Here is an 18,034-nt window from a genome sequence, read left to right as displayed (position 1 = left end):
AAAAATCTCTAGCTCTACAAAATAACCAGATTTTTATTTATTTAACCTTACTTCAATTTGGCTTCTTTACACACGTAGCACTTGAACACAACAAGAACCAAGGGTGTCATATATATATATAACACATGGGCTGAAAAGTCCCGGGCCTAACAAAGAAAACACCGTTTTTTTGGGTTCAAAATTAGCTTTATTCATCAACGTAATCTCCATGAAGAGCAACGCAATCAGTCCAGCGACGCTCTAACATTTCAATACCACTTTTGCAGAACGATTTATCTTTTGCCTCAAAATAGGCCTCAGTTGCAGCGATAACCTCTTCATTCGTGCGAAATTTCTTACCGGCGAGCATTTTTTTCAGGTCTGCGAACAGCCAGTAGTCGCTGGGAGCCAAATCTGGCGAATACGGTGGATGTGGGAGCAATTCGAAGTTCAATTCATGTAGTTTTGCCATTGTTTTAATTGACTTGTGACACGGTGCGTTGTCTTGATGATACAAAAGTTTTTTCTTTGCCATATGCGGTCGTTTCTTTGCAATTTCGGCCTTCAAACGCTCCAATAACGCTATATAATAGTCACTGTTAATGGTATGTCCTTTCTCAAGATAGTCGATGAATATTACACCACGCACATCCCAAAATACCGAGGCCATAACCTTGCCAGCCGATTGTTGTGGTTTCGGGCGCTTTGGACGAGGTTCACCAGTTGCTGTCCACTCAGATGCCGATCGTTTTGATTCCGGAGTGAAGTGATGGATCCATGTTTCATCCATGGTCACATATCGACGCAAAAAGTCCGGTTTGTTACGTTTAAACATGGCCAAACACTGCTCAGAAGCATCAACACGTTCTTGTTTTTGGTCCACAGTGAGCAAACGCGGCACCCACTTTGAACAGAGCTTTCTCATAGTCAAATGCTCATGCAATATAAAGCCAACACGTTCTTTTGATATCTTTACGATGTCAGCTAACTCACGCACCTTCACTTTTCGATCATTCAAAACAAGTTTGTGGATTTTTTTTATGTTTTCTGATGTTACTGCCTCATTTGGACGTCCACTGCGTTCTGCATCATCGGTGTCTCTACGACCACGTTTGAAGTCAGCAAACCAACGTTTTATTGTTGTTTCTGATGGAGCGGAGTCCCCATAACACTTTTCAAGCCATTGCTTCGCTTGAACGGTATTTTTTCCCATCAAGAAGCAGTGTAAAATTAAAACACGAAATTGTTTTTGATCCATTGTTTTGCAACTAACACAAGTAGGGTCACTCTTAGCACAATAACTCACAGACGAATGAATAGGATATCATGAAATTCTCACAGCTGTCTTGTGAAGGTTAGTATTCACTGAAAACAAGGTGACTGCAATACAACTAGCGCCATCTATGTGTTAGGCCCGGGACTTTTCAGCCCATGTGTTATATATATATATATATATATATATATATATATATATATATATATATATATATATATATATATATATATATATATATATATATATATATATTTCTTTTTGTAGATGACTGAATTTCTTATAGAATAGTTGGTCTTTCTTTAAAAACTGCATACATCACATAAGAAATACAGCGTGTATCAAAAAGAATCATCCGGTTTTAAACAATAATATCTATTCTGTCTTTTCAGAGATGTGAGTGAACAGGGTAATGTTGGAAAGAGGAACATCTCTAGTTGTACATGGTTTCCGCTAGTAGCAGCAGTGTGCTTGAGTGAACGCCCACTACGGTTCTGGTTAAAACGGTATCTGGACAACAGAAAGCGTTTTGTGTACTACGTTTTGCGGAGTGCAAGTCAGTGATAACTGTTCAGCGTGACTTTCGTACTAAGTATGATGTGGATCCTCCTACTGCACAGAGCATTAGCCGATGGCATGAACAATTCAGAACAACAGGTTGTTTGTGTAAGGGAAAATCACCGGGACGTCCTCGAGTGCCGACACAGATGTGGAGCGCGCCCGTCAATGTTTTACACGCAGTCCGCAGAAATCCGTTCGTCGTGCAGCTCGACAGCTCAACATGCCCTCGATGTCCGTCTGGCGTGTGTTGCGTCGTCGTTTACACATGAAACCATACAGAATTCAGCTACTGCAAGCTCTTTGTGAAGGTGACAAAGAACAATGTATGGAGTTTTGTAATTTCATTCTTGGCAAGATTGCAGAGGACGACAGTTTTGTTCAACGCTTAGTGTTCAGTGACGAGGCAACATGCCATTTGAATGGAAATGTGAACCGCCATAATGTGCGAATATGGGGAAAGGAACACCCACATGAAGTTGTACAACATGAGAGGACTCGCCAAAGGTTAATGTGTTTTGTGCAGTTTCCCGAAAAAAGGTGTACAGTCCATTTTTCTTTGCCGAGAACCCTGTGACGGAGATAACCTACCTTGATATGCTTGAGTACTATCTTTTCCCACAGTTGGAGACTGATTCGAATGATTTCATCTACCAACAGGATGGGGCATCGCCACACTAACATGGGAAAGTGCGGGGATTTTTAAATCGAACGATTCCATAACGATGGATCAGTCGCACTGGACCAAATGATGCAGCGTTACATTACTGGCCTCCAAGGTCACCTGACCTTACTGTATGTGATTATTTCTTGTGGGGGTTTATAAAAGACTCCGCTTATGTGCCTCCGTTACCAAGCACATTGAATGAACTGCTACATCGCATAACGGCAGCTGTGGAAGCTGTAACTGAAGACATGCTAGCTGCAGTTTGGGATGAATTTGAATACCGCATGGACAATTGTCATGCATCTCACGGGGGGTACATTGAACACCTATGAACAGGTGCAATAAAAACTTTTTGAGTTTCATTGTCACGCAAAACAAAAACTATTTGTATATGTTTATTAGTTTCAGAAATACAGACTTGCCAAAGTGGATGAATCTTTTTGATACACCCTGTATATTTAAAATGAAATGTTTCAGTTTAACGTCCCACAATTATGCCTGCGAGGCTAAAGGAGACAGTGATTAAAGCAAGTGAGTGATGATGAAACATTCGGTGAAACGAGAATGTGGGACGAAACGGGAATACCCTAAGAAAACTTACGGACACAGCGTTGTGAATTATTGAAAATTGTACTTTGTGATTATATTACGTAAGTGTGAAGAAAACACGGGACGTTTGTTTTTTTAAAAGATATTTTCCTACCGTTTGCATTTTTCTCGGGAAACCGGACGACTTTCTGCTGGTGCATGCGTGTTGTAAATAAGGCCACTTTTACAATTGAGTAACTTAGGGGAAGACAATGCTAAGCGCCATTTTTCTGACTTTCGAGTGAACTGCAAAAGAAAATTCAACATCCCCATGCAATATATTGCAATGACACATACCATATAAATTCTCCCTGCCATCTGCAGATACATTTCCAAACCTAAACTACCTACATACTGGTCTGTAACCTGATCCGAGCCCATTCCACCAAATAACTCAATTTCGTGGAAAGTGGCGCTTACCATCAGGGTTGATATGTTTAAAACAAAATGTTTAAAACATGTTTAAAACGAGGGCTGTTGTTTTATTCAGTTTGTTTTAAACGTTTTAAACAAATTGTTTTAAACGTTTTTTTTTTTTTTTGATGCTGGTTGGACATGTTTAAAACAACTAAAATATCAGATTGAAGAAGCTAATTTAATTTTCTAACAAACAACCCATCCTCCGCAGGATTTGTGCATGGAGTAAATTACAAGCAGAGTTATATTCTTATTATAACAGCAATTACTGAACGAAATTCTGCACATCAATGTGCGTATAACTAAACCAACAGAAATTCAAGTGAAGTATTTGAACATTTCTTAATTTCCAAAAATAATAGAGGTTAAACACACTATACACTATTCTAAGATCCAAATTCACAAATTCAAAACTTGGGTATTTTTTGATCACTATCATTTCCATAATAGTGAACAGTTCTCACATCATAAATTAGAAAAAATACTCTGACAAATACAATACAACTCATAAAAAAGAGCATTGACTAGCCTACAAGGAGCAAATGACATTTTAACTAAACAGTTTTCAAGATACATCTCTATCTGCAACATGGGTAACTAATAATGATTAGTGTCTACGGCATAACAACACAATTAACTCTTAGACACCCGCCAGGGATTTTAACAAAACGGTAGACTCTCATGTTCGGGGCTCTGGTGACCTCCTTATTATCACAGAGTCATGAGTTATACACCATTGGAAAGCTTATAGACCACAAATTCCAACGAGGTAACATTCGTGAAATTCCCGCCGTATTCGTAGAAAAAGAACAGACATAAAAAATCATTAAAAATATGAAAATATTGACTTTGTGGGGCCCTGGCAAACCCTTGCAGTCTCCCTACGCTGACAAAATGATGCTAATGGGTAGGCCACATACTTGTGACAATAATATAAGAAATGGTAGCCATTGCTGCCATTGCGTATGAATTCGTTTTATGTAGGAAATATTAAAAAATATATACGCAGAAAAACATTCATTGAATTAGACATTCTCTCCCCTCCCCCACTATAGTACCACGTCCATATGCAAATCATTTTTGCTGCACACATCATGTATACGAACAAGAATTATGCTTCTAGACCCCTTCAGTGAAATATATCTTGTGTTATATGGGACCGTCCCGAAAATAAATGAAAATTAACCAAATTTGACGCCCTCTTCTTCTATAAACAACAAGTACACTTACAGGTTATTATCATGTAGGGGCTACTTCATTGCTTCACATACCAATTTTTAGGTATGTACCACAAAGGGGAGAGATATACCCGCCAAAACCTGATGAAAAAAATTTGATGAAAAATTTGATGAAAAGAAACTTCATCCTCCCTCTCTCGGCCGTACATACGTACCCCCTATATATATAAAATGCAACTGACGGAAAGCTTCATCCCTCAAAAATATTTTGGTACCAAATCATCTGTCTAGCGTAATTAAGGACTGAGCTATTGATGTTTGTTGTAAAAATAAATGTAATTTACGTTAAAAAACCTCCAAAAATTGGCTAACTTTGCCCCCTTCCTGCTTCCCCCATATACGTAAAAAGTCCAAATACACGATATTACCATGTAGTGGCCTACTTCATTGCTTCACGTAACAATTTTTATGAATCTATCCCCCACGAGGGGGAATGGCCCCCAAAAAACTGTTGAAAAAACAAAAACAAACACGATATTTACCCCCCTTCCACATACATAAAATGCACATCAGCAAAGCTGCATCTTTCAGGAATAAATTGGTTCCAAAACCATCTTCCTGCCTTAATTTGAGGTTTAAGACTGAGCAATTGAGGTTTAAAGCCCTGATAGAACGTAACGCAAAGAAACTAAACTACGTATTCTGTGAACGGAGATCGGGAAATTCCCGATTTCTTTCTCCGGAATTGAACATTTGGGCGGATCGAAATTAGGGAAGTTCCCGAAATTTGATCGAGCGGTTAAATATAGATGACAAACAATACCTAAGAGTGTAAAAATGTAATATATATGCCTATTTAGATTATTGTTTTAAACAAAATAAACATTTTAAACATGTTTTTTTTTGTTTAAAACAAAGTACTTTGTTTTAAACGTTAAAAACGTTTTAAACAAAAAACATGTTTTAAACATAAAAAACGTTCTTTTTTTAAAAAAAAATCATGTTTTTTTTCAACCCTGCTTACCATTGTCTTCCTCCGAGTCGCTCAATAAAAAAAATAGTTATTCTCTCCATGCATTCGCTTCGTCTACAAATTGCCAGCACACTCTTGGCGTCATATAGAAGGCAGCGCAGCTAGCTACAACTATTAGCCTGACTGCGAGCTATTAGGAGCATGTTTCATACACAGAGAGGTCTTGATTTTATAAAAAGGATACTGCATAGTACTCGATAAAATATGACGTTGTTAATACAATTCAATTTTAGCACAGGCCATGAACAAGTGTCTCACCATGACTACCACTTTAGAGTGTTACTTCAATACTAAGGGTCCAGTCGGTGGGAGTTCATGTCGTTTGAATCCCACGTTAAGCTGTAGACCCACTCTTATATAGCATCGGTGCTGAAAGGGACGTTAAACTCCAAATCACCTAACTATGAGTTCAGTGTCACGGTTAATAAAAGCCTGGTTTTAACAATTTAATACGCAGCCGGTGTTGATCAGTTTGAAAATAACACGGGGTGGTGGTAAAGAACTAGATGAAAGATCGAAAACACGTTAGTTGTTAGTAACACCCTAACTCGCATGGCGAAAGCAAGCTAATGCAGTACTAATAGTGGTAGCTGTGTTACTCATCAGTGATTTGTCAAACCCTTACAGCTACTTCAAAACGTCGTGTATCTGAGATATACCATTAGGGTCTACTGAAATTTTTAGGATGCATACTATCTTGTAGGACAATAAATATCTAACCCGACATTGAGAATTTATATTAGTTTTCATCTTAAACTATCAGCACATTCTATGCAGTATATTTGACATTTATACCAAGTAATGAACAGCAATTATATTGTTTGCATACTATTTACGTGATGATCTTTCACGTAAATAGTTTTATGAACATATGAAATATTTGACAATATTTACATTGGCAGAAGTACCGCCAACTGTTTGAATATTCTTACACTTGTTCTCATTTTTTTTTCAGCCCATAAAGACCATATGTTCGGTACTTGCTTTATCGGCTGCCATTTTAACAATTTACGCCAAAATTCGATGGAGCTGAAGTAGCAGCAGATATGTCAAGTTTAAGACAACTAGAGTAACTACAAGCATTGCGTTGAATTAACATAGCCATTTTTTTACTGTGTAGTGCTTACGTACATTTGGAGGTGTTAATTGAACATATCCATTTTAAATAGAACTTTAAATACTAATTACAAGGAAACTATAATTTAATGAACTAATACGTAAGTTTACATTTTATTTTTTTAATTTTTTTTTATTTTTTTATTTTTTAATTTCCTATTGTCGGTCTGGAAGATTGAAGTTAAACTGTATATCCTGTTTTCTACAACTTGCTCTTCCGTTCAATGTTGCCAGATTAGTACAACTACCGTTTTCTATGATTTAAGTTATTCAATAAAATCAATATATATATATATATATATATATATATATATATATATATATATATATATATATATATATATATATATATCATGGTTAGAGTGAAGATGCACCAAGCTATTCTCTCCATAAATCCACAGTGTCTTCCTGATTTGACTTTATTTCACATGTTCTCAGTTACTATATGAAATTGTATTTGGTTTTATGTTTATGTAATTCATTTATTTGAATCTGATTGTGTTCTTGTAGAATATTTTCCATGGTTCAATGTCGTTGGACCAGCTGTTCCTCTGTAGAGAAGCAGGAGGCTTGGGCTCCACCAATCCGATTCGTGGGCTTTATCTCTGTGGCAGTGGTGCCCATCCTGGAGGAGGGGTCATGGGAGCCCCTGGGCGTTTGGCAGCAGCAAATGTTCTTCGCAACTGGAAGAAATTATAACATTCGCTTCACATATTTTATTTTTGTATGGATTTAACATCAATTCAGTAAAAGTAAATAGAATAAAATTATATAAAACAGTGAAATTTTATAATGTTATTCAAAATTGTTTTATGGGAAACCACAAATTAAATTTCCTTTACCAGTGATTGTAAAGTATCCTGACAATTAGTCCAACCGGTGTCTAGGAGTCTATTGATTCACATTTTCCTTTCAAATTGAAGAAACTTTTCAGTAAATATTGAAACTGGAAGTTCCTTTGGATTTCAATCACCTTCGGTTTCAATGGAAAGATTGAAATTGAATTATTTTCATACACTCTATTTGCTAGGTATGTAAAAATATTATTTCCTTGGTATTTATAACAGCTTTTGCTCTTTGGAGACCAATATTGAAACCGGAAGTTGTAGTAAATTTGAACCGCTTCCGGTTTGAATAGAAGAATAAGAACAGAACTAACATCTACAGACTGAACTGAATAGAAACCAGAAAACCGTATCTGCTATTTGTTACTCTTCATGCTCTATTTTGATTAGTAGCGTAGACAGAATTTTGTCAAGGAAAGTTAAACTACTTCCCTTCAGGACAAGGGTCTGATTTTTGTAAATTTTAATTTTTTGATAGTTTCTTTTTCAAGAAGAGTATAACCCTGAAATTCCTCTTGCATGTACCTCTGATTGTGATGAATACTGAAAACGAAAACGAGTGTGAAAAACGAGTTGATATATTAGAGCCTGGATAGGACTTATCCATGTAACCCTGAAACTCATATACAATGCGTTCCACGAATAACACTAAGACCCGTCTTTTGAAGAAACCAAGGCAGATAAGTAGCATGTCATCCTCACTACGAGCGCAATTTTGGCCCTTTTTTGTGACCTTCATTCATTTATACATAAAAATGAATGAAGTAGCGTTATGCGCAAAAGTTAAGAACAAGTATCTATTTTATATTTAAATAAATTAAGAAGTGCATGAATTGTAATGAATTAAAACAATATCAAGAGTTCTCTAGAAATGGTAACACAAGACTCAATGAGTGCAAAACATGTAATAAAAAGAAAAGAGAGAAATGTAACAATAGTGAAGTTGAATAAGTAGATGATGATTTTGAGTTTAGAGTATTTGAAACATATATTCTCACGAAGAAAGAACTGAACTTATTACAGAAATACCCAAATATTCCTAAGAAGAAACCAGATGGCGTATCTCTGTTTTGGTGGAAGACCGTTAAGGATGGCATAAGATTAAAATGTATAAAGGAGTTTGAAATCGAAACAGCTCCAGAACCTCTTCCACAACATTTTAAAGAACGGTTTCCTTTTCCTCAGTATAGACATTTGATTAAGCGAGTGATAAGTCTTACCAAAGTTGTTGCTAATAAAGGTTTTACAGTTACTGACAATGAGATTTTTATTAATGATACAGTGTTCGGGATAAAATATATTGTAGATGATGAGAGCATTTTCTTTCAATAGTTCTTGCTTTTACTTCTGAAGCAATTTTCCCTCCCAGTACTTTGACCAGCGCAGAAGGACCCAACTAATTATACAAAGTTACAGAGCGCAAAGTATTTCCATAACTACAATGTTAAAGTGAGATCGCATAGGCTTTTATGACATTTAAAATCATAAAAACTTACATCTAAAAACTTACAATATAAAAACTTACATCTAAAACTACATCTCTTCTAACTTATAATGTCCCCATGGCAGGGTATTTATCCCATTCTTTAAAACCCATCTCTTATCATCCACACAACTTAAAGCTAACTTATTTACTTCTATACTGTACAAATCGTGCTTATAACTTCTAATCAAGTTCATCTTCTTATAATATTCTTTTTGGTTGAATAAATAGTCTTTATAATCGTTAAATGATAGTTCTTTACTTATAACATTTTTCTTAACTCCTTTTGCTTTTTTACAACATTTATCTTTTTCGAACCTCATTGAATACATTTTTGATCTTAAACCAACAAATTCTTCTATGATTGTTCCTTTAAGTTCATCTTTCATCTTACCAAGCATTTTCTTATTAACCTGTGGTATCTTATATTTGTTATCTTTAGAGTAATCACTCGTATCGAAGTAATCAATATAATTTTTCATGTCCTCGTACACATCTTCTGTTTGAATATGATATATATAGCTATCGGTATCTCTATAACATACTTCTATTTTGTCTTGGTATTTTGGTTTCATCACATTATAATGGAAATCGTACATTAAATATTTCGATAAATCTAAAATTGACATACCCACATAAATCGGTTTGTTAAATTGCACTTTAATCTTGTTCATGTGAACTGCTACTAAATTTTCCGTAAAAACTGTAGTACTCTTATAATTTGGTTTTGCTACAAGCTTCTCGTATTTTTTCTCATCACTTACAAGTTTAACATTAACTCTCTTTCTAATATTCTCCGTAGTCTTCCCAAATACTGAATTATTCATGAGCTTATAGAAGTCTTTTTCAAAATCATTTATTGCTTTCGTTCTCATTTGTGTGTTTAAATCAATATATTTCTTTAACCAATCTGATTGTTCGAAATCTATTACTCGATGTATCTTCTTAAGTTTCAATCCAAGTGAAAGACTGTTTTAGGTTTCGATAGTAAATTACATATTTCTCTTTGTCATATAGGGTTGTTAATAGCTTTGATTGTTTTGAACCAGGCGGACATATGTTTTAAGGAGCTAGTGGATAGTCTTTGTGATAGTTATGCAATTCTTTTGGATATTCAAGATCAACTTCTAATATGTAATCAGTATCAGAATTATCAGTTATACTTGTAAAATCTATTTCTCTTATCTCATCTTCACTAAACCATCTAAATCCCTTATACGGTAGATATTGACTCATTGCCCACCCATACAAGTTATTGGCATCTAGATACATTAAGTAAGAATCTTCTTTATTCTTATCGTAATCTTCCATATACTTATTGTTTGCTTTTACATATCTTTAAGAGCATTGACTAATTCCACCTCTTATACCTTTCTCTACCATTAATACCATATCATAATCTGTTAATCTAATTTTATATTTGTCATTTTTAACATTGCATCCCAAGCTAAACCTGTTGCTGTCATATACCAAGCAGGATCAAGGTCATAAGCTTTAAGACATGTTTCCCTAAAATTTTCGAATATATCTGCTAACAATAATACATCCGTTCTTAAATATAAATCATGGTATTGTCCGAGATTCTTAATGTCAAATGTTTCCCATACTTTCTTTGCATGTTCATAATCTTCATCACTTATATGTGTGTTCATAAGCTTGTTGAAGAATGCTTCCTTTAGCGGTAATTTTCTTTCTCTAAACCTATTCCAATTGTTAACATAATCATATGGGTAAACACCTTTTCTTATTACAAGTTGAAACTGTTCTTGATTAGGATAAAAGTGTTGGGTATGTATCATTTGTTCAGGTTTTAAGTTTGATTATAATTTTTCTAAACTAGAAGCCATAAATCTAAATGAATCTACAAATTTCAATTTAATAGTTCCAACCTTTTTAGTGAATGATATGTATCTTTCTTCGTTATTGGGTATTAAATCTATTTCTTCTTTATTACATCCAAGCTCTTTTATAAACAAGTGTGAGTCATATCCTGTCAAGTTATGTATGATCACTGATACAAACTTCGGTACTTTAACTTTTAAATTGCAGTTATTACATAGAGGTGCTACAAATTTTCCTGTTATACGATCATGATGCTTAACTTTATGATTTTCTTCAGTATACTTCTGCTTACAGTAATAACAACATTTAGATTTATTGAACTCTTTTCTGTGACTTTTTGTTAATGGCAATTCGTTATTTTGTTTGTATATGGTCGATATGTGTTTGGCTTCTTTTGTTAACAGTCTTATAAATTTCTTAGCAGCGTTCTTACCTCTATACAAAACAGGATTGGTTTTACTTCCATCGCTCTTTACTACATAATAACAAAATCCAGATGGTTTATGTTGTTGATATTTCTTCGTATATGATTCGTTATCTGGATAACATTCTTGACAACTCATAACTTTACGTAACAAACATTCAAAATCAGCATAAATCACAAATGGCATTTTCATTGTGTATTGGTAGTTTTTAAATACAACGTATTTACCTTCTTCAGGCATTATTATTTTTACTGGCTCATTTAACGAACAATCTTGCTCATGTTTATTTAAAGCGTCTTGGGAGTAAAAGTATAACAAACATCTATCACATAAATAATTTCGAGCTCTCCATTTAGTTATGTGACTACATACTAATCTACTTAGGTCTTTAATCCAACAATAATGTGTTTTAACTTGGTCTTGATTTTGTTCTTTTATATATAATAAATTGACATGATTTTCTTTCTTGTTTTGCGTGTGATGTAGTATATAGATTGAATAGTCTTTATCATACGCATAGACATTTATAGAAATATTAAGTAATTTTTCAGCTTTTGGAATATCGCTTAGTTTTACAGGAAAATGAATATTTTTTAAATTTTTCTTCTAAGTATTTAACAACTTGCTTGTACTTGGAAGGTCGTTGTGGATCTTTATTAACTGGGTATACATATATGCAGAACAAATTGAATATAAGAAACAATTTTCATCTTCGTTCTTTACATTTATGACTGCTTGTTTATTTTAATTTTATCAGGCAAATCTATGTATGTTGATCCTCTATATGGTGTATATTTGACGATTGCTAGTTGTAAACAGTTAATGTTTATAAGAGCCCAGCCAGAACCTCTAGCTTGGAACTCATCCATTCTTGTTCTTAATCTTTGTTTCATCTTAGTTATTTCTTCTTTTAAATTACTTGATTGATATATTTCTTGGTTTTCAGTGTTAAAATAGAAGCTAGCCTTAGATGTTGCAGTAATACATTGTTCGAGTGGATCTTGTGGCTTATAATCTGTTTTAAATCTCCATGTTTCTAATTTTGATTTTAATGCAATATTTTGACGTTTTACATCGATTGGTATTGATTCAACTTTGATTCTTGGTTCTGCAAATACTTCTTGTTTAAATGGGAATATATTTCTAATCTGTCTTCTGCTTTGTTCATCATCATGTTGTTTAAGAAAGTTTATTAGTTCATGTTTTCGTAATCGGGAATATCTTTTGATTCCCTTTTCTTTACATTGTCGTCTTAACTCTATTACAGTAAATTTATTATAATTACTCATCTTATTTATTATATAGAAAATCTTAGTATCACTCTTCAATTTTTTATCTTCACCAAATTTTTTAAAATCATTTTCATTCATTTTTTCTAACACATCATTTAAACATCTGCACGCGCCTGCCATTGCTTACACATGTTTCCTTGATGTGTTACTATAGAACTTTCATAGGAATAGCCCATCAAAGTTATATATACACATTTTAAAACTGAATCATTTTTGTAAACTTACTCATCATCATAATCATCACTATCATATTCGTATTCATCACTACCCAAATCAGATGTTTTTTGTTGTGTTATTAATAATTATTTTTCCTTTAACAGTATTTGCTTCTATTAACAGTGCTTGCTTCTCTAGTAGTGCTGCTAAGAGTTTAAGATCTTCGTGAATTAGTTTAAGTCTATCATGTAATAAATCAAAATGTTTCTCCATATTTATTATATAGAAAACCAAAAATGAAATAAATTTTTAAAAATCTAAGAAAAAAACGAACAGGTGAATATGACTAGTGCTAAGGAAATATTATCTTATAAACCTATATTTGATTGTGTATGTAAACATTTAGATATTGGTGGTTATAATGATGAAAACAAAATAAATTTTAGCGTGTCCATAGGTATGTTAGATCATTTGTTCAAGAAAGCTACTAAAGAAAAAACTCGTATCTTATACAAAACATTCTCTATGCAAACGTTATGAACTTGTCCGATGAGATGTTAGATTCACTGACTGATGAACAATGGTTATCTATAGGTTATGATGATTATGAGGAGGAATATAACTATGATCACATTACAGAAGACTTCATACGTAAATATCAGGAGAAAGTTAATTTGAGTGAAATATGTTCATGGAAAAAGTTATCAGAAGAGTTTATAAGAGAATTGACTGATAAAGTTGATTGGGAGATTATTTCGGAAAGCCAAGACTTATCAAAAGACTTTATAAGAGAATTTGCAGATAGAGTTCATTGGAAAGAAGTATCGTCAAATCAAAACCTATCTGAAGAATTTATTAATGAGTTTATAGACAAAGTTGATTTTGATGGTATATCTTATGGAAGCAAACTCTCTGAAGCCTATATACGAAAACATGCAGATAAAATTTCTTGGTGGTGCTTATGTAGTAAACAACAATTATCAGAAAACCTTATAAGAGATTACGCTAACAAAGTAAATTGGACAATGATTTCAATGTTTCAAAATTTAACAGAAGGATTTATTGCAGAGTTCAAAGACAGAGTTCATTGGCATAACATTTCAATTTATCAAGACCTCTGTAGAGTTTATATATTTATTTAGACATTTCGTGGATTGGAGAGTTATAATAAGAAGATATGATAATTCTGATTTAGGTAGTATATTGAATTTAGCATTTTATGTTACAACAGATGGTTTGTTTAATGCTTAACTAATCACCTTTTATGGCTATTATACCATAAAAGTCGTAACCTTAATTATCAGATATTAACTGATCATATAAACAATCAATTTCTTTAACCAAATCTTCTTCTGATAAGGATGTCCAAAACTCATTACCCTTACCTTTACGAATATCTAGTTCTTGCTGCATTAGGTTGAATAGCTTAATACTGTTAGGATGGGAAAGGATAATTAAGTTTGTTCTTCTTGTATATGATTAGGCAATTATCTTTTGAATTATCGTCTGTATATGGTGCTGCAATTTCTTTTAAGCCCTCGTTTTGAATTCTATCTCTCCATTGTTTGTTCTATTTTCCCTACTCTTATTTGCAGCTCTTTTTGGTCTTCTTGAATCTCTTCAAAACTAGAAACAAAATAGTATTCGATAATATCATAGCATTTATCATAGAAGTCTTGTGATATCCATAAAGCTATAGCGAGAAATATTTTCTTATATACATATGTTCCTGAGATGATCGATGTTGTTTCTTTATCTCCTCCTTTTATTAAATATGTAGAGCAACAGAGCAAAAGTGCTCCATTGCTCTTTTCCGTTGTGTTGTTAATTTTTTCATTATAGTATTGTATTAGTTCTTTTGATTCTTTATTTCTTATCCAATCTTTAAATCTCTTACCTCCATCATTACATAGTTTTGTGACATTAAAGTATCCTGTACTCCTATCTATAATTGAATTCAAGACAAAAATGACGTCAGTGCTGACGTCTTTTTCATCAAATAGTCTAAGCTTTCTTGGATCGTCTACAAGCAGTATCATACAATAAAGCTTCAATAATGGGAAATGAGCCCGAGGCCGCCAAACAGGCCCGTATTCACCCCCTAAATTTTTGCTGCCCTCCCTAAAATGTTTACGGTAGGCTTGCAAATGAACTATAATATGGTTGGATCGCCCCCCTAAGTTCAGCCGGTCTCCCTACATTTTTGGGCTGGCTACCGGCCTGCAGCCAAAAGAAGAAGTGTGGAGATTATTTTAAAAACAATGTAGTGCTGACATGAGATAAAATTTGGTGGAAGACAGTGATTCGAAAAGCCGATTGGGGGAAGAAAGTATCAGAAGAAGAAGGAGAAGAAGAGGATATTTTTGGCGACTTTTTACTCCTATAATGAGTAAAATGGGAAGAAGATTGGAGAGTAAGTATGGAAATTGCATAGTTATAACGAGTGTGTTTGATAAAGCTAAATCATATAACATCTCAATAGCCTAGGTTGACCAGACGTACTGATTTTCGCAGTACAGTACTGTTTTACAGTGAGTTGTCCTGCGTGTTGCGAAGACGCCTAGAAAATCGAGAAATGGCCTTCTTTAAAAAACATGTCCTGAGTTGACTAATATGCAATATTTTAATGTTTCATTCTTTATTCCCAACATTTTGAATCACAGTCACTCTTTTCCTGAATGATGAACCGCTGTGTTTTTTAATACTCCTCAAAAGATTAGGAAAGGAGAACAATCAACAAGCCATTATTTTGCAATACATTGTTTTTACTGAAAAGAGCTTGTTGAGATATTGGTAAGGTAGAAAAGGTTTCTTTTTTAACTTACGACAGTGATGCTAACCAAGTTAAGTAGAAGTTCCCTCGTGCCGATCTAAATTTTCCCTCTTTCCTTAGAATAATTCCACTCTCCGAAAATCGATTTTAAAAAGTCTTTAGCCCAACACCGAGTTTCACTCTACGTTCGAAAAAATAAACCACTTTGTCCATAGGCGCCCGAAGAGGAGGGTAGGGTGGGGCCCGGGCCCCCTCTGGCTCACGAAAATGTATACGTAATATAGCAAACCACGTATATTGAATACCAGACGTAACATAGCAACCATAGAGATGGCCCCTCGCTAGAAAATTTTCTTTGAGCGCCACTGACTTTGTCACTCATCAAAACATTTGGAGTTGTATTGAATTATTTCAATACTTCTGTTCAGTGCTTTTTTTTTTTTTTAACAAAACCGAATGATTAACTTAAGGTTAGCGTTAAATGAAATAAGGACATGCGTATTGCCGACGCAGTAAACTATCATATACTATCATATATTATACTATTCGTGTACTACTTTTCACTTGTCAGAATCTGTTCACCCTACAGCCACATCCTCAACATATTTGAACCTTAAGACAATAATTAATGCAATGACAAACACCAAGCACTTACCAACTCTTTATTTAGATTAATTTTGTGTTTCCATTCTAATTGGGGATGATTATTCAGTGCTTTTTGAATGAAACATAAACATCAATGTTCCAACATCACTATTTTTCTCTTGCAAATTCTCATTAAAACAACCACAAAATTCTTCCGATCGACGAATGTTAAGCTAGATTACACTATGAAATAAATCCTAGGAAACACTTTAGATTTATCTTCGGACAAAATCGTACGAAATCCTATCCTTTTGTGCAACACACGTGATTTTTTTCTTGTCTAACGGAATGGCATTTCGAGATGTTGATCCACACTACATTGTGGTGAAAAGAATGGGGTATACAGTTGAACAAACAATTGGTAGTGTGGGAATTGTGTTAATAACACTATTTATTAGCTATGATAGCAAAAAGAAAACAACAAAACTTATCTCCAGCTGGCGGGGAGAAAAGAAATTTGTTTACCTTTCTCTCACCTGATACCACTTAAATCGAAATCTTACGAATTTTCTTTCCGAAATAGAAATCTCAAAAGATCCTTCAGAGTATAGGAAATGACATGTGATCTATTGCCATACACTTTGAGATTTTGACTCGAGGAAAAATCGTAAGAGATTTCATAGGATCTATCCTATAGTGCATAGCAGGGTTTTACTTAGAAGAAACTGGAATTGATTTATACGAACTATGGCCGTCCCCAAAAGAATATTTTTGGTGGAAGCGTATCTGAATTTTATGTCCTAAATTAAATAGAAAATACTAAATATATCATTGCGATATTAATCCAAGTGTGATTATCAGTGCTACTGTAATCTGGGTAGCATTTCAAGGTTACTTTTTAAACCATCATTTTGGGAAAATGGATCATGACATCTAGGGTTGCTTTTGAACATGGACCCAATATTGATGACAGAACTGTATGATGATTTTGAACAATTACAAAAATAATTATTGTTTATGTTTTCGTTTATAAAAAAAGAAAGAAAAAGTAAGTACGGAACACATAAGTTTAGTAGTACAGGTGTTTTGAATGATAGAAGAGAACATTTCCCTGCTCCGTTCGTTAAGAAACAAGAAAAGTTCTCAAGTTCACCCTCCGATGAAATTGTAATTTGGAGCTGAATAATCGTTATTAATCTTCAAAATATTTTAACATTCTGCTAAAAGTCAAAATTTTCAAACGATTTTTAGTTTCATGTTTTAGAAACTCAACATGGTTTGTGGAGAATGATGACTTTTAGGAAATAGGTTACCAATCATAAAGTAATAATATAGTATAGAAGGTTTCAGCTGCTCTTCCCGCTGAAACTGTGGAGATTGTGGCATCGCCACTGAAGGAAGTTGGGTACTACGAGCTACTAAAAGCAATTCAAATCATTCAGAGCGTGTGAGTCTGATAGAATTAGCCAATGATACACTTAGCTACTGCCAGTAGCAGCCGATGCAATTAGTCATAGAGAAAGGATATAATATAAGAGGTTTCAGCTGCTCTTCCCGCTAAAACTGTGGCACCGCCACTCAAAGGAGTTGGGTACCACGAACTACTAAAAGGAAGAACGAATCAAATCATTCAGAGCGCGTGAGTCTGATAGAATTAGCCAATGATACACTTAGTATTATATTCCCAAAATCATTAAACGATGAAAATTTTAAAATTATTATACACTCATATACTTTGTAATGTCTCCTTGTAAAAGTTCTATTAAAGAACAAGGTTAACAACACAATCAAGATAAAAACTTTCAAAGTGATGGTATCAAGTAT

At 34.0% G+C, this 18,034-nt stretch overlaps 1 protein-coding gene across 3 annotated transcripts in view; it reads left to right on the top strand.

The window, feature by feature from the left end:
• LOC145666980 (pyridine nucleotide-disulfide oxidoreductase domain-containing protein 2-like) overlaps positions 1 to 7,607 on the top strand; it is a 109,154-nt gene extending 101,547 nt beyond the window's left edge. For all 3 annotated transcript variants that reach the window (XM_081734643.1, XM_081734642.1, XM_081734641.1), the window contains one exon: positions 7,320 to 7,607. In XM_081734643.1, the coding sequence (XP_081590769.1) occupies positions 7,320 to 7,508 (189 nt within the window). In that variant the 3' untranslated portion in view covers positions 7,509 to 7,607. The remainder of the gene's footprint in view (positions 1 to 7,319) is intronic.
• The last annotated feature ends 10,427 nt before the right edge of the window (positions 7,608 to 18,034 follow it).

This window comes from Thermobia domestica, chromosome 12, assembly GCF_964235325.1.
Source record: "Thermobia domestica chromosome 12, izTheDome1.hap1.1, whole genome shotgun sequence".
NCBI lineage: Eukaryota > Metazoa > Arthropoda > Insecta > Zygentoma > Lepismatidae > Thermobia > Thermobia domestica.
Note: the sequence above shows the minus strand (reverse complement) of the source record. Positions and strands in the feature narration are given on the sequence as shown.